This window comes from Pyrus communis, chromosome 8 (genome assembly GCF_963583255.1).
Source record: "Pyrus communis chromosome 8, drPyrComm1.1, whole genome shotgun sequence".
Taxonomy (NCBI): Eukaryota; Viridiplantae; Streptophyta; class Magnoliopsida; order Rosales; family Rosaceae; genus Pyrus; species Pyrus communis.
Genome location: NC_084810.1, coordinates 1,809,927 through 1,827,882, shown reverse-complemented (window position 1 = coordinate 1,827,882; position 17,956 = coordinate 1,809,927). Strand labels below are relative to the sequence as shown.

The 17,956-nt window shown below is 36.3% G+C and overlaps 2 protein-coding genes across 2 annotated transcripts; both read left to right on the top strand.

The window, feature by feature from the left end:
• Positions 1-8,658: 8,658 nt before the first annotated feature.
• On the top strand, positions 8,659-11,605 carry LOC137741384 (uncharacterized). Its single transcript, XM_068481103.1, has 5 exons — positions 8,659-8,917; positions 9,146-9,196; positions 10,313-10,487; positions 10,652-10,741; positions 11,206-11,605. The coding sequence occupies exons 1-5, from the start codon at positions 8,825-8,827 to the stop codon at positions 11,355-11,357; spliced, it is 561 nt and encodes a 186-aa protein (XP_068337204.1). The 5' UTR covers positions 8,659-8,824; the 3' UTR covers positions 11,358-11,605.
• Positions 11,606-12,458: 853 nt separating this feature from the next.
• On the top strand, positions 12,459-17,828 carry LOC137742613 (preprotein translocase subunit SCY2, chloroplastic-like). The gene is made up of 14 exons (XM_068482524.1): positions 12,459-12,598; positions 12,789-13,301; positions 13,383-13,471; positions 13,636-13,715; positions 13,842-13,931; positions 14,251-14,342; positions 14,949-15,032; positions 15,203-15,344; positions 15,563-15,679; positions 15,803-15,932; positions 16,344-16,467; positions 16,586-16,692; positions 17,118-17,239; positions 17,332-17,828. Exons 1-13 carry the CDS (start codon positions 12,535-12,537, stop codon positions 17,205-17,207), a joined length of 1,722 nt encoding a protein of 573 aa, XP_068338625.1. The 5' UTR covers positions 12,459-12,534; the 3' UTR covers positions 17,208-17,239; positions 17,332-17,828.
• The last annotated feature ends 128 nt before the right edge of the window (positions 17,829-17,956 follow it).

Below are 17,956 nucleotides of genomic sequence, written 5' to 3'. Positions count from 1 at the left end.
CAAAGAGGAATCTACAAAGGTATTGATTTCTCAACTCACTTTATTTTGAGTTGAGTCTTGGTTCACCTATCTACTAGGCTTTGAAGTTCATGGGTTAAGTTTTGTTTTTGAGTGCATATAAACATGATTCCGCCTTTTAATTGTTAATTGCATGTTATTGATGTTGCTCAAATGAACTTGTTTTTCACAAATCTTCCTTCAAGTTTAACCGACAACTTGTGAAGAACTCGTTCGCCTGCTAGGAACACATCACATGCACCGCATCAGCGACATAGACTAGCCAAACACATGGAAGAGCAGCCTATACCAGCAAGTCACGACTAGGGGCAACCGAGAGCTCAGCTACCCTCATTAAAGGCAAATTCAGGAAGAAGTAGAGAGACTCTTGACCGAGCAATTGCGCGATTTCAAACACAACAAGATCACCAACGAGGCATTACTAAGGGACATAACCAACATAAGCAGGTAACCCTTCATAGACGGGATCGAGCAGGCAGAGCCTCTACGCAAGTTTAGCATGCCATATTTCACATCCTTCAAATGAGATGAAGACCCAGAGAGACATTTGAAACACTACCGAAACACAATGATCCTTTATCAAAACAATGACAATCTCATGTGCAAGATATTCACCACCACTCTACAAGGTGCGGCGCAAGATTAGTTATGCACCTTGCCGCCACTATCCATCTAGAGTTTCGATGAATTTTCTTTGGTTTTCACCAAAGAATATGCACCATATTGCTCAATCAAGAAAAAGTCCTACCACTTGTTCAACGTCAAGAAGAACCCAAAAGAGTCGTTTCGCGACTATGTGAAGAGGTTCAAAGCAGGGAAGGCAAAGATAGTTGGATGCAACAACTCGATAGCTAAAGCAGCCTTCCAAAAATGACTCCCAACCGAGCACCCGTTGTTCAAAGAATTGATCATGAAAGAAGATCTAACTTTGACAGATTCTTTCGCTCTAGCAGAGAAGCATGCCCTTTGGAACGAAGTTAACAAAAAAGTTTCTTTGGCAAATCATTATGCTCCTCACACCTATAAACAATGAACATTCAGTTATACATATATATAAATAATCATGACCATAGTAGACAATATTAAAAGATAAATAAAAAAAATGACACACATGTCGAGCACGTTTCTGAGCCTTCTCCACTATTTTAAACTTTGAACGACCACGCTTTGTAGAGCTTGATTCTTTTCTATTTTTAGACCCCATTGGACGACCTTTGTGAGGTTTAACATTAGGCTTAAGAGTTAATGGAAGAGAAGTATCAAGAAATTCACAAAGTTGCCTTTTGGTATCCCTTTTTTGAGCAAGAGGTAACTTTTCATACTTATCTTTAAACTCCACTAGAAGGCCGCTTATTTGATCTTGTTCATTGTCCAAGCTTACATGACGATCATTGACAAACAATCTTCTACCAATCCTCCATTGTGGATGTATGTCATTTAGTTGCAAGACTTCAATATTCATCTCTCTAATCATGTGAGCACAAGGAAGACCCATTGTCTTGAGAAAATGGCCCTTACATTGAGATGGAAGATCACAAGAACTTGATGCTTCATATTAATTATATAACTCATTCAATGTAAATCTAGATACATGAGTAACAACGTCTTTGAAGAAGGGAAGCTGAAACTTGTGTGAAACTCTAACTTTTTCACTTGAAAGTTGAGTTTTGATTTCTTGAAATTGATTTTCAATAGCAAGACATATTTTTTCTTTTACCCCGCGAAGACTTCCGGTTGAAACTTGAAGATATTTTTTTAGCGTTGCATGTGCACCTTCGGCTCTTAAAGTAAACGATTACCAAAGTGGGTAACTTTCTCAGACCATGCACTTACAAAGTTTTCTTTATATGGAAGCCAAGTACTAAGAATATATTTCAAAACAAATTTCTTCTCCTTGTACTTAACTTCAAAACGACTCCAAGCTTCATTGAATGATGTTTCATTAGGAGATTGGATTAAAATTGTCCAAGTAGAAATGAAATCAATCCAATCAACTTCTTCCTCAAAATGAGCCTTACAATTTGCAAGTATATTTTTCTCACTATGCCACACGCAAAAAAGATTGGAAGTACTCAGAAAGACAATGCGTATAGCATTCATCAATGCCAACTCCCTATCCGTTATAACCACCATAGGATGATTATTAACTCCCAAAATCTTACTAAACATTTTTAGAGCCCACACATAATCCTTTTCTTTCTCATTTTGCATGAAAACAAAACAAGAATAAAAGGATGTGTTGAAAATTGAAACTCCTAAAATTTCCTTTCTTAATTTTTATATGGGTGGCGTTAGGAATCCTTATCATCCTAAACTATGGAATTGTATTGATTGACAAACTAGTGCAGTAAATGGATTCAATATTCATTCATAGACAAGAATTATTGAACAATGTGTAGGTATTTACTGGCAGCAGACTCGCTGCAAAACGGCTCTTTACATCGATTTTTGCACATTGAGATTAGGCACCCAATAATTCCATATGGTCATGGGGCCTAGGTAAAACCACAACATTTAAACCTAATTCCAATTTACCATTAAGTTAAAGTGTATTGGGGACCAATAGAAACAACATTCCAACAAAAAATTAATTTCCCCAAAACCAACACAAATCAATTTTTAATTTTCTAATCCATAATTTGAAAATCTTCTCTAAAAATTAAAACTACACCAGTATTCATTCATTCGATTGACATTTGAACCACAAAGTAGGGAAAGAAAAAAATAAACCTAAAAAACAAATTGAGATAAAACCTAACACAAGAAGAGAACAAAAACCCTAAATTCCAAAATCAATCTTAATAATTTGAGAAAATACTTTAGAAACTTACCATCAAAAGTGTTAAGAGGAGGAATGCATTTTGAAATTTCATCCATGCCATCCTCCTTGCATGCCATATCCAATATGTTATGCAACTCAATGTCCATCTGGAGCTCTTCATTTGTTATTATCAGGTCATCCGTTGTGGTTTTTCACAAGAAGTAATAAAGAAGGGTAATAGATTGTGACACACCCCGACCGAAGTCAGGGCATGCTGGCCGTCACGTGAGAATGACGTAACCATGTGCACAGTGCGGAAGCTAAGAATAATAAAAGTACGAATAAATAAAAACCAAGCTAAACGCTGCGTAAATAACATACAAGTGCAAACATAAGTGTGAATACAATATTCAAAGCACGGAAGACCTAGTGCAGTCTGGAGAAACAAAAACTAAATAAACACACCCAAAAGTGATCCTACACTGGTGATAATCTGTCAGATATGCCGTGAATCCCTCGAGAGCCACCAACAGAGCTATCCAAACTAGAACCTAGAGGGGCGCAAAACAAAAAACGCGAGTGGGCAAAAACAAAGCTTTTCAAAATCATTTCAATAACAAAAGTTCTAACCCTTCACCGTAAAACCTGTATAGTTTCCCAGAAAATAGAATATGCACATATATATAACTCATGCTCGGAAATATGCCATGTCGAATGCTCAACATAGAAATGTAAGTACTCAGGTAATGTCAAATCAATGCCATGAAATCTGTCAGCCGGAGTCACTTAACGTGACCTGTATGGCTGAATCTAGAGCTCAAGTCAACAACTCACTAACTATACCTGCACACGAGTCGAAACCACCTAAAGTGGTTTGTACAACATGACTGGGTGTAAAATAAGTACGCTCAAGTGCTACGATCACGTGAAGATTGGACGAATAATCACGGGTCACCTACGAGTCGGAACCACCTACAGTGGTCTATACGACAGGACTGTGCACCTAACTTGGATCCAAGATGAGCGTGTGGTGCGGGAGGTGAACATCACGTGAAGGACTGTGCCCTACTCTGGGTGGGAGCACTACACCGGGGGTGTAGGTTATGAGCTCTCTATGCATCTCAAATCACTACTAAACATAAACATAAACCATAACCTACCTGGCACTTACCTGTGCATCCGCAGCACCATATATATTTATATATACCACTAATAATGCATAATTAACGGGCAAACATAATGCATGGCATATAAAACATATAAACGTTTAATTTCATTTTCTGGGAAAATCACAAGTATATAGGTATATACGGAAAACCAAAAGCTCACTCACTGGTATGTAGAAGGGTCGTAACCCCCTTGCCTCGAGTGACTGCGCTCGTCCTCAGGATAAGTCTCACCTATATGCGAAACAACTATAAAAACGTTAATTTTAAAGCACATAATCCTAACTAGGTAAAAATGGGGTGTGTGAATACACCAACGTGATCTACTCAACCTCACGAATATCCCCATATTTTTAAAATAATTTTCTGACACCGCACGCGCCCTCACACGCCAGCCAAGGCACGGCCACACGCGCCGCCCACGCGCAGGCACGTGCCTGGCACACTGACGGCGTCATTTAACGCCGTCATGAATATTTTGTTAAGTCTGATAGATTCTGTTAACGCCGTTAGGAATATTCCGTCCAAATTGATGGAATATTTCGTCGTCTTCTCCGGCCAAACTCCGACGTCGTCGCCGTCGTCGGAAAACTGGGAAAAATTCTAAACTTAATATCTCCCTCATTTTTCACCCAAATTTCACGAAATTGGTACCAAAATGAAGCTTACAACTAGAGGAACAAATCCTTAGCATTTTCAAGCACTAAAACCAACGGGATCTCGTCGGAAAAACTCCACCAACTCCGGCCAAACCTGCAACTTACAAACCCGACGTCCAAAACCTTCAAACGAACCACCCCGAGCCTCCTAAGGACCTCACTAAGCTTCCTACAAGCCTGAAAATCCCAAAAACACAAGAATTTACGTGTGCATGAACAGTGACCAGATCGGGGATCACAAGTTCGACGTGAAAACGAGGGTTCCCTTACCTGAAATGGGTATGGTTGGACTCCTAAGAACCTCACGAGCACAAATATGTAGTTTGTTTCCTCGATCTACCACGTTTCCAATGGTTTTGGTGTTGACCGTACGAAGAAGATAGGAAAGGGAGAGAGAGAGAGACTCGGGACAGAAAGAAGATGGGGATGAAAGTGTGTGGGTGTGTGTGTGGTCCCAAAAATAGCTAGCCAAATTCCAAAAACGACCACACAACGAAACAAACATACTAGGGGCAAAACCATCATTTTACCCCTACGGTACGAAAAATCCGAGACGGGCTGTCACAGATTGGCTTTTCATGGAAGGTATGAATGGACGCATAGAGGACAGGGAAACGGAGGCACAGAGGAAGGGGAGCAGTTTGGGAGTTTATCTTGAGTGTTGATTCTTTCTAAGTGTAAAAATCAAAACTAAAAAACAACTTTCAAAAGTTAAAAAGTAAGGATATATATGAAAGATTAAGAGGGTGTGCTATCCACACACCCCAAATTACTTCTCACACACCTCTTGTTAATTTCTGTTCGTTGATCTTTTTTAATTCATTCGATCCGACGGTCGAAAATTAGAAGGGTGTGTGAGATGTAAAATGGGGTGTGTGGATATCACACCCCAAGATTAAATAGTAGGATACCAATTAAGTATTAAAAAAAAAAAAAAAAAAGGTGTGGGAAAGTAGTTAATGATGTGTGAATATCACAACCCTTTCCGTAGCAGAGGAGAAATAGGAGAGATTATTTTTATTAATTTTAATTTTTTTTAGAACTAAAGAATATGTAATTATTAGAAGCTTTTATTAGTAGAAGCTCTTATAAGTCTGCCTTGACTTGCCAAACCCAACTGAATTGCCAGTTCTGTTGACCTGAACTGGTTCTGACTTATAAGCACTTTACAATTCCAGATTATCCCAATCTTTTTCATCACTTGTGGGTTTGGAGTAGACCTACATTTTTATTTGGTTGGATTCTTATTTGAACGAAAAATATATCAACAGTCCTTTCATTCAATATTTTAGTGGTTAAGGTATTGAATTTCTATCCACGTATATCGGATTTGAAACCCCCTCCCCTAAATTATTGAAAAAAAAAGGTGCATTTTTTATTGTCACCCCAAAGTAGTGGCGGGCATCACTACTATATTGATTGTTGTTAGATGATTGTGATCTAATTATATCTATTACATAAATTTTGAAAGTTGAACTCGTCTAATTGCAATTAATGTAACCATGATGATTACCAACGCTTAAGGGTGATGAGCAATAATATGTGTATGAAGGTGCACGATATCAAAATAACTACCTAACCCCGAGATGATTAGGCTAAGAGTTTGATTTCATACAAAATATATATATATATATATGTCCAGATTTCGTTTTTCTCAAAGCCGAAAAAGTGGCTACATTAAATGTTAATATAAGATGAACATGTACAATGAATCATTTGAGCTTACTGCTCCTTGTATAAAATAGAAAATTTTCATTTCAAGAAACTGAATTATAGATACCAACTAAAAGCTTTGAACTCAAAAATTTACCTTTTTAATTTAAATACGATATTTCAAACTATTTTAATAAGGGTTGATGCAAACTTAGGTATAAGAGGCGGATACAAGACCAACTAATCTAAAATTAAATATTAAGTCCCTACTTTTGCCTTCCTAAATGTTTCTGTGAGTCAGCTGGTCCATTTTTACATTACATATATACGTTTAATTGTACCTTGATGCGTTTAAAAAGTTGCGTATACCAAAGCTTGGTTCCAAGTAATTACCATAGAACGATTATGATGATATCTGCAAAACCTAACATTTTTTTTTGAACATACGATATTATTTACGTTAAGGAGAGGGGATGGACTAGCAATAATATAGTTCAAATTCGTCTTTGGCGAGAATTGAACCTAAAACCTCTCACTTATAAGTTAACTTTTAACATCTTGCTTATGTATCAAAATGTGGGACCCTCCTTTCCTAAACCATACTTGATTTGGTAGCGTTGGTAAGGTGGTTAAGAAAAATAGGCACTTGCACCTCCCTCCCCACTACATCTTCATACATATGGCTTATTAAAAAATGGAAGACTTTCTCTTGGTGGATAAAATTGATAGGTTTTATCGATATTTATGACATATAAGTTAAATATCAGAGAAACTTTTATATTCATTCGTTTAAATGATTGTTTGACATTCTTTAAAGTTCTTTTTTTTTGTTTTTTTTGGGTCAAACTATAGATTTGTTAGGTTAGATGTTAGATTAGAGAGCCAACAAAGTTCGAATCCACGCCGTGGTGCAATGACAACATTCTTCTCCACCATTGTGGTAGAGGGTCACTTGCCCCTAAAGTTTTATTTTAAATTCCCACATTTTTAAACAAATTTTCATCATTTCCATAGAAGAAAATCGATATCGAATTGGCATATCGATATTTTAAACAATAGTAATAAGAAAATGATATTAAAAGAATCAACTAGTTTGCAATGTAATCTTAAGTCATCTAGGGAGAAGTAGATTTTAATCAGACTGCAATGAGACGGGAACATTATTCTAACTAACTGTACTAAAACAAGTCTATAAAGTCAGCCAGCCCCAGCCAGCCCCAGCCAGCCAACATCAGAGCGTTACCTGAAGAATAACTGCAAAGACTAAATAGGAAGAGGGGTTTACCCAACCCAACCCAACCCACTTCCACGTCCACGTCCACGTCCATTATGCACACTCAATTTACCGAAATACCCCTTATTATGATAAAACCACTAGAACAAAAGTATTGACATTTATTTTGAAAAAAATATATAATTATTAATATATTTGGCTACCGGCCAGCCCTTTTTCCTAGTACAAAATTACCTTTAGGCCCTTGCATTTCTAATTTTAGATCGTTGATTTTAGAAAATTTTTGTTCACAAACTCCATGATTAATTGATATATGGTTGACCTTGATTGAAAAAAATAAAATAAGGGATAGTAACCATATGGACTTTGACTTATATTATCCATCTGATAAAGTGGTAGGCTAAGAAAAATCATTTCGGATTTGAATCTAAAAGAAGAAATCAATCAACAACAATACAACATGAGTTTAATACGAAAGTAAATTCCTATTAATAAGCTTCAGTTACATAAAGATAATTAAACTGGTAACTTTTCAAATTTTCAATCATGAGTTAAGGCTCTTTTTAATCAAGTGTAATCTCTAGGTATGAAAGTTTCCAGTTATTATCAAATTACTAATTCAATCATTATATCACGTATTATCGATCACTTTAAAGATTGCAATGTCAAAAGTAGCAATTAAGAAAAATTCAAGGCTCATTTGCAAGTGCTTTTGAAATGACTAAAAACGCTTTTAAAAAAATATTTTTGAATTTCAAAAGCACCGCTTATGTACTTCTTGCAAGAAGCAATTTAAGTATTTTTTTTTCAAAATTTACTAGCATTTTTACTAAATATTTGGTTCTAAAAATAATTTTACTAGAAACACTTTTAATTATTTTAAAAGCACTTCTAAATAAGTCAAACATCCAACATTTCACATCACACATAATTGGAAAAACGTAACCTGGTTTCCACCGTAATTCTAGTTGTAAACAAAGGGTCAAATAACGACGTGTGTTTTTAATATCCGATAAGGAAACAAATTTATACGCGCTTTATTATTGTAGATGAGTACAGAGAAAATAAATAAATAATTTTTAATTTTTAATTTTCTCCACGTGAAAGACTCCTATTTGGCTATGAAATATGATGATTTTCTCTCTCTAAAATTTGGTTCTGTTTCCTGCGAGGAGAGAGAGGGAGTGGGAGGGAGAGTATTTAGTTGCGTTACAGGTTAGAAGTTGGAACTCAAATCACAACTCTCAACCCTTCCTCTCTCCCTCTCTAAAGTGAAATAAAACCCTATCTCTCTCTCTCTTTCTCTCTCTTGTTTTTCTGTCTGTATATTTCCATGGCTGCTCATGAGGAAGGAGAGGTTGGTTTCGAAGAAGGAATGTTGTGGCTGCCGTCACAAGTTTTGGATGAAGCAATATGTGACACAAAGGTTTCTCTCTCTCTCTCTCTCTCTCTCTCTCTCTCTCTCTCTCTCTCTCTCTCTCTCTCTCTCTCTCTCTCTCTCATATTTTTTCACTCTCTTTTTGATCGGCGAAACGATAATGGTTTTATTGAGCGATATCTCTTCTTGCTCCAAATACAGAATTTAATATTTTCTAGTTTTGTTTCCATCACTGTTCCGAATTTATTAAAATTTGATTTATCTTATAATTTGCAGGCGTATTCGAGGCTCCATGTAAAACACCACCACTACCACTGTGATCAATTGGTACGTACTCTCGGCCATCACTTTCGTTTTCTTTTCTCTCCATCAATGGTGATCGGATAGGTTTTGACGTGTGCGGAATTGGTTATTAGTTTCTTTCATTCGCTCTAGTCATTTTTTTCATTCCTGCAATTCACGGGTTTTACATATAGGCTTAAATAGTTTAATAACCGACAAAATAAAAGTTTTTGCACAAATGTCAAACGGTACCATTGATAGAGAATTGAAAATGATTACTTTCGAAGATTGATTTTGAAGATTTTGGTTCCTAGCACTATAAAAAAAAAAAAAAACACCATTTTCCGACGAAATTTATTCCTGAGTCGGTCGTTTTCCATAAATAAAAATAATAAAAACATTTCCCATGCGAAAATATTAGTGGGACAAACCTTTTAAAAAAAAAATTAATTTTTTTTAAATTTTTGACAATTAACGATTACCTACTCATGAGGCTACATAATATATTACTCAACTGTCACGTTTAGGTCTTATGAAACTGGTCTACCTAATCATTTTTATTGTTAGTTTACTCCCTCTTATTTTTGCAACTAATTAACTCTTTTTTTTTTCCCTAACAATGCAACTAATTAACTTTAAGGTATAGTTTGATCTTAGAAAAAGAAAGCTAGTTGGAAATTTTTTGTTGAAGTAGTGTTTTGGGGGAGTCATTAATTTAGAGTTGTGATCAAGGAATCTATGAAGGTTTCTTCGAAAAATTGTCGATACATGGCTTAGGCATTAAGTAAAATATTTCAAAATTAGTGTATCGAAATTAATAAGGGCTTGTTTGGACTATTTAAAATGACTAAAAACGTTTTTAGAGAAAATATTTTTTTGGTTCCAAAAGCGTTTAAAGTGTTTCCTACAAAAAATACCATTTATATGCTTATTGCATAACGCGGTACAGTATTTTTCAAGAATTCACTTGTCATTGGTTCTAAAAGAGCTTTCGGCCATTTTAAAAACATTTCTAAACGAGCCATTAATTAAACAAATTAAGTCTTTTGGTGTTGTTTTTTACTCGAAATATCGATCTCGAGCTTGAATGCAGTAGTACTATTGTATACTCGTGTATACATATATAATTCGTTTGACTGAAAGATAATGTGCGAATTGCAGGATTCGAAATCTAGCTTGATGAGACCATATCATAGACCAAAAGTCAATGTGAATTGGTCATCCGGAGGACCTGGAATGCAAGCCATCTTCCTGGATTCTAGTCAAAAGTCATGTGGCACTGGCGTTTTTCTTCCACAACGAGCAGGCACCCACTTCATCAGAAGTAAAAAACCAGGTAGGTAACCCTAATTTCGGATTCGATTTTAATTTGGTCATTTTTTTGGGTATATTATTCTTAATTTTGATTAAGGTATGTACGTGAATAATGAGCGTCTTCAAATGACCAAAATCAAACGACGAAAATCGAAATACCCTTGTTAATGCTTGCTTTGCATGCAGCTTGTGCTCCCGTTCTGCTGCCCTCTCGTGTGGTTCAAGCTCTGAACCTCAACGTGCATGCACTAGGCCTGCAAATTTCACCTCGACAAGGTTAGTTATACCATCCATACAAACATATATATAGTTGATGGCAGCCGATCCGTGTCACCAATTTTTCAATAACTTTGATACGTTTTTGTATGGCCCACTCTGTAATATATTTTAACTATCCAAACCGTCTTATCTTTTAAAACATCATTCATAGATCATCCTTACAAAATATTAAACAAATCCAAAACCATTAAGGCATTCATTTGTAGTGAAGAAAATGGATGAATACGATTCTATAAAGAAATCCTAAACTCGAAATCCAACTGTCATATAGTTTCATATTCGGATGATTTTGGATCGTTAAAATATATTTCGGAGTGGGCCGGCCACAAAAAAACGTGTATACAAAAATGTTGTCAGGGATCCGCCCGCATAGTTGATATATCATATTTTACTTAATTTGATTGAGGTATCTTTTGTTGTTTTATTTTATGCTGCTAAGAAATTCGAGATTCTAACTTCAGATTCTAAAGAACATAAGTGGAAAAGTGAAGACTACTTGGTAGCTCAAAACAAGAATGGAAATAAGGATGTTTCGTCTACTCAATGCTACATTATTTCCCAAAATCCGAATTCTTCACCGGAATTGTTTCTTCCAAAGGAATGGACTTACTAATGGCGAATACGAACAACGATTATTACTCATATACAAGAAACTATATCATCGTATAAGGATAAGGCTCTCGTAGCTCTACGATTGATGTGTACGGCTATCTCTGTTGAATGATCGATCTTTGATCATGTAATGTAAGCTTAAATAAACAGCTAAATGCTTCCATTTTTAGACAAGTGCTTTGATAAATTGTAATTGCTTATGGGCTAGTTTGACATTACCAAAATTATTTTAAAAGAAGCCGGCCCCGAACTAGCCTAATTATATGTAATTCTTTTGAATTTAAACTGATCTTGCAAATCTTTCAATAATCAAAATTAGAAAATAAAATTTATAGCTAGTGGCCCGTTAGTCTTGTATGGACCAGTTAATGGTTTCGTTACGACAATTCACTCTTTTGGGGGTTGAAAAGACTCACAGAAACATTTTAACCTTCTTCTAGCCCATTGCACCATGAATCGAAATGAAGATGTGTTGTATGAAATACGGGCATAAACTTTGTCTCTAACCACTAGACCACCCTGAATGTTGAGTCATGTATGTCCTTTTGATCAAGCGAAAATTGCATTCATAATTCAATCGCGAGTAGCAATATAAATTAATATATGGGAAAGGCTTATGCTTGAAGTCTGCTTGTTCCCTCCGTTCAAATTCGAATCTCTTCTATGGTTTGAATACACATTGTAGAATATTAGAGTGAAAAATGGCAAAACGGGCCGTTTTGCGTCCATAGAAAAAAAACATTATTGTAGTAAAATTTGAAGATGATCCTCTCGGAATGGTGAGAAATCTAAGAATCTTCATATCTTAACCGTTCATCGTACGTTGTGCGATTATTTTTCGTCAGATATTATTTATGTTTAATTTTAAATTAAAAAAATCAAATGATTTCTAACTGCACGATGCACGATAAATGATTAAGATGTGAGGATCCGTAAAATTCTACAATTTGGATCCGAATGGGATCCAAAATCCCTTTGAAACACTAATCCCAATCATGCCTTGCCACGATGGATGGACCTTCGCCGACCTAACAATGGGGCAATAAGAATATCATGTCAATAGTGCAAAACGAGCGAGTAAAGCAGAGGATTATTCCCCCCACCTTAAAGATGAGCCGTTTCCCAGCTTAACCGAACTGAACAGTCCCGCTGCTCCGTGTTGCTCTATCAGTCCCGCCATGGAAGCCACTCTTCTCAGCTCGCAACGCTTCCATCCCAAACTCTCGCCCGCAAAATCTCGAGGTCGGTTTCCTGTTTGTTTCCCGAGAAAACTCTGGAAAATCATGGAAAATTCGGAGTATTGTTAGGTTTAGTAGTCTCTTAGTCAATTTAATCCAGTAACGCGTAGCTGTGTATCGAAAATGTGTCCATGTTGAATTTTGTAGCTTCGGATGAAGTTTCTGATGGACATTTTCTGGTCATTTACTTGCAGGTGCAGTTTCAGGTTGTGAAATTCAAATTTGTTGTTTGCCAATTGTTAGGAATAGTAGCTATGTTTCCCTTAGGACAAACCCTAGAAATTTCATGTTGCCAAACAGGCCCTTATTGTCCAGAGTGAACAGAAGAGTCTCCACTAAGTTTTCGAACCGGTTCCTAAATAATTATACAAATGTTGAGGCTACGCCTCCAGAGTCCCTAAAGGTTGAAGTTAATCCGTTGAGTGGGAGTGACGGGACGGAAATTTCGAAACAGAACGAGGTTGAGAACTTAAAGGATGAGAAGGCCAGACCTATGACGTTTAGAAACCGGTTTCTGAATTTCGTGCGCCTGAGTTCAGTGGTTAATAATGCTGCTGAGTCGTTCTTCAAGAGCGAGATTAGGAGGAGGCTGTTTGTAACAGCTGTGCTAATTGTGATTAGTCGTGTCGGTTATTTTATCCCTCTGCCTGGATTTGATAGAAGGTTGATCCCTCAAGATTACCTAAGCTTTGTATCGGGATCTGTTGGTGAGTAATTGAACTTTCTTCCTCCATGTGTATGGTCATTTTTGTAATTATCTGATGATTGTTCATGTTGTTTTCTGCCAGATGAACTTGGCGATTTTGCAGCGGAGCTTAAAATGTCTTTCTTTCAGCTTGGAATCAGTCCTCAAATCATAGCATCGATCATAATGCAGGTTTAATTCTTTCCGTCCGCTAGTTTGGTTTATGTTAACCTAACAGACAAATTTGAAACCAATAAAAGTAAACGGATATATGTTTAATGTGATTAATCTTGTGAGGAAAGTTGGCATGTAATAGAATATAGTTATATATTGAAAATCTCAAAATTGATGTACAGGTACTATGTCATGTTGTTCCCTCCCTGGTAAAGCTGCGGAAGGAAGGCTTAGATGGTCATGAGAAGATTAAGAGTTATATGTGTGTCTAGTTATTCATCTCAAGTAGTGAGCCAAGTTCTTGTTGCATAATTTGTTTGTGACTTACTTTTAGACCAGATTTGTCTCTCAAGATTTTGAACATGTTTCATGTTTCCGTCTATTCTAGATGGTGGCTATCTTTTGGCTTTGCAATAGTGGAAGCTATCATACTTGCTTGTTATTCGCTTCCATATTCAATCTATGCGGCTAGCTACAGGTAATGCAGCATATCTATTGTTATTTTCAACAATGATTGTGATTTCGAATATATCTTGGGTCTACTCACAAGTTCTTATAGATGTAGCTGCCTAGGTTCTCTCTTCCACCATGCCCTTAGCAGTTAGCATGGTTCTTTTTCTATTCTATTTAATAATAATCTCGTGTTCTCGTTATCATTTACATTTTTCACCATATATGATACTCTTAACTCGTAGATCTGTTGTTGTTTTAGTTGGTAAGCTGTATTTATGAGGTGGAACTTTTCAAGATGATATTTATCTATTGGGGGATTATGATTATGTTATGGAATTTTGCAGGGTCAAGCATGTGATGGTGACAAGTATGTTATTGGTCTGTGGAGCGATGACAATGACGTGGATTTGTGATACCATCTCAGAATCTGGATTTGGTACTATACATGATTTTTTGGTTACTTGCTTGGTATTGTAACATTGTGCTAATATTCCGTATAATTCTGTCCTGTTGTCTTTTTCCGAGCCCCTTTTTTTCAAAGAAGGATTATACTTTCATTTTCACCAGTCACTATGGTCATCATTTTTGGATGCTGGATTTAGGAAAAGATTTTACATAGTTTAATTATATATATACACAATTGTTCCACACAAATCTCATGCCTTGTAGTAGAAGATATGTCCACAATTAGGAGATTTGGCTTCAAAAGTTTCCATACCTCATAAGGTTTTTCCTGTGAATTAATAATACATAATTCTGTTCGTCCTCTTTGATGAGGTTTTGACTACCTTGTGCATCTTCTCTCATAGTAAGCATTCACGAGTCCTTGTGGAATACTTGATTTTTCATTGATGGTGACTGTTATTACATATGTGAGGTCTTAAGATCATAGTATCATTCCAACAGGTCGCTTTTTATTTCTGTAAATGTCCAAAGTACTTTCAAATTTCAAACAACGTTAAAAATTGTTTGTTCATTCTTTTGTCTTATTGTGTATGGGATTATACTCTCTATAATCTCTGACTGGTAGTTTATATTTCAGGTCAAGGTTCATCTCTAATTATTTGTGTACAAATATTGACTGGCTACACAGAGACGTTATACAAAATGCTGTCTCAGCTCTCAGGTATGTGATTTAATGAATTCCATTAGTTTGCCCTTTGTTGGGCACATTTAATATCCCATTAGATGACATTTAATTCTGTAACTTTGCTCATCCTATCATAGTATTCTGTCAGATGTCATTTAACTTGAAGATTTAAAGTTTAGCGATTCATGTTTTTTTATGTATTTCAGGAAGTTCTGTTAGTTGGGGGCCATACTTATTTGCAGTATTGGGCGTTTTCACTATAGTCACTATGTGGGCAGTTGTGGTGACTGAAGGGTGCAGGAAGATAAAGCTGCAGTACTATGGTTTTAAGCTTGCTTCTGCTGCAAGGTAATACAACCCATTTGGATGGGCTGTGATCATTCTTAAAGAAAGTGACTGTGTAGTGCGTACTTCTCTCTATACATGGTGTGGTTGATTATAAAGATGGCTGTTCTTAGCCGTTATTGCTTGTAGACTGATCTCATTGTCGATTAAAAGCTTAGTAGAAGCCTGTATTTTATTTCTGTTGGCTGACACTATTTTCTGGGCTTTTGTGTTTTGGGCAGAGATGACTCACCAATTACCGAAGTGGAGCCCTATATCCCTTTTACCATTAACCCATCAGGAATGCAGCCTGTTCTCACCACTACTTATCTCTTGGCATTTCCCAGCATTCTTGCAAGGTAAAGTTTTTTTATTTGGTGGCATCATTTCCTGGCCGACCCCGAAAGCTTCCTTAATTACACTTTGGCTTTCCCATTTTGAAGTTGAACTTACAACTTTCTGATAATGTGGTTTGTTGGCAGTATTCTTGGTTCATCTTTCTGGGAGCATGTTAAGGAGATATTGAACCCCGAAAATACCATTGGGGCAGGGCCCTGGGTGTACTACTCAATATATGCATTTTTTGTGTTCTTATTCAATATATTTGACATTGTAAGTTTTCTCTTAACATTATATATAATCATTCTAGAATCACCGTGCTTTCTGTTCGTTCTTCAATCTGCAGGCTACAATACAGCAAAAGAGTAATTTAAAACCCAACTAATAAGGATATAGTTGTAAAGCATTTTTTTTATATCTCTCTTTGCGTGCATTAAATTTCTCGTCTTTATGTTTCTATACTTGTGCATTATTGTGCTTAGATGTCTGAATTTGAAAAATATGGTATGTGGTTGTCAGTAGTTTCAACGCTAGCAGAGTCTATTATGGCTTAGGAGTTTAGCATTCTTGGTTCAAAAATCCATAGTAACAATGATATTTGTACATTTAGATGTGAATAGAAATTATGTTAATCTCGTCTGTTAAAAAGTTTGCTAGTGTTTTTAATCAATAATGCTTGTCCAGGCCAACTTGCCCAAGGAAATTGCTGATTACTTAAATAAGATGGGTGCCAGGATACCAAACATAAAACCTGGGAAGGCTACAATTGAGTACCTCTCAAAGATTCAGGCATCGACACGTTTCTGGGGTATAATTCTCCTTTCATTGTGTCTTCCTGTTATTTATGAACTTAGTTCCTTTGTTATTGGCCCCCATTGAATTTATTTTTGCTTGCTTTTTTCTTTCCTATGGTGGAAATTCTGCAGGGGGGCTATTGTTAAGTATCTTGGCAACAACATCAAGCATAATCGACCATTATTTACGCAATATCAATGCGGGGTTTGCAATCGGGTTGACATCAGTCCTCATAATAGTAAGTACAATACCAATTCTGAGTATGCCACTTTATCCACTGCTATAGCATGCTTTTGTTTGTGTTTGTTTGTGTACCTTTGTGTTGCAGTGTAACTGTAAAAAAGTTCTGGCGTTTGAAAGAATAGTTGGAGGATGTTAAATATCTTTAGGGTCTTTATTTGTTTACTATACATGTACAGATTCTAACCCGGCTTTACTTTCCTCAGCTTTGGTTACCCAAATACACCATAAACCGACTGTGTTTATTTGATTAATAAGTTTTTCTTGCATAAACTTGACGGTATATGTTTTGATGCTAGCTTTCCTGTGCGAAAAAAAAAAAAAAAAACCTGATGTACTAAAGTCTACTGTGTTGAAGGGTTTGCACTGCCGCGTTATATTGTACGCAACTCTTGCAAGTAGTTCTGACTATTGATTGTGCAGGTGGGTTCTATTATTGAACTTAGAAGATCATATCAGGCATATAATGTAATGCCGAGTTTAAGCAAAGCCTTAAGCCGGTATGGTGTATAACTCCCAAATAGGCTGTGCCTTCTCGTCTTCAGGTGATGGTCTCCTATCACCCAAAAACCGATAAAGAATTTCTGCGTAGAAGGTGACACTAACGACAAATTTTTCTCTCCCTTCAATTTGGCAGCGTTGGAATGCTTAGACTGATGAAACACCTCCAGCGGAAACCAGAAACGGTTATGGCATCGCAATATGGTGCAAGTGGTATGTACTCCTGACTTTGAGTAGCATCTAATGCTTCATTCATTGGCCACGAAGCGAAGACTTATAGCCGGCATGGTTTCTGCATCAAATGGAAACGCGTCGATGGCAGGGTTTAGTTGAGTGCACTGTAGACCAATACTGGTTTGTATCGCCGATATAAGATACCCCATCTTTTGTATATATATATAGACGCTGGTTTTTATCTTGTGATGCTCTTCTGTGTTGAATGGTAACTAGGTTCTTTTTCTCCCATCACACCCGTTTAATTTTGTCGTTTTTTTTCGTTCGATTTATTTGATTGGTAGATCAAAAGTAGGGGGTGAATTAATTTGATTATCTTTTTATTTGGTCTATAAAACTGAACCAAATTGAAATACCCGGTTTAGTATGGGCTTTTGATTTTCACAAATTGTAAGTTAACCGAACCAAATTACTTGTGATAAAACATGAAAAATAACACGTAATATGTATAGTATTATATACAAAAGCAAAATATATAATTTTATGTTTTAGTATTTTACTATACATCTCGGAGTTATGAGATTAGA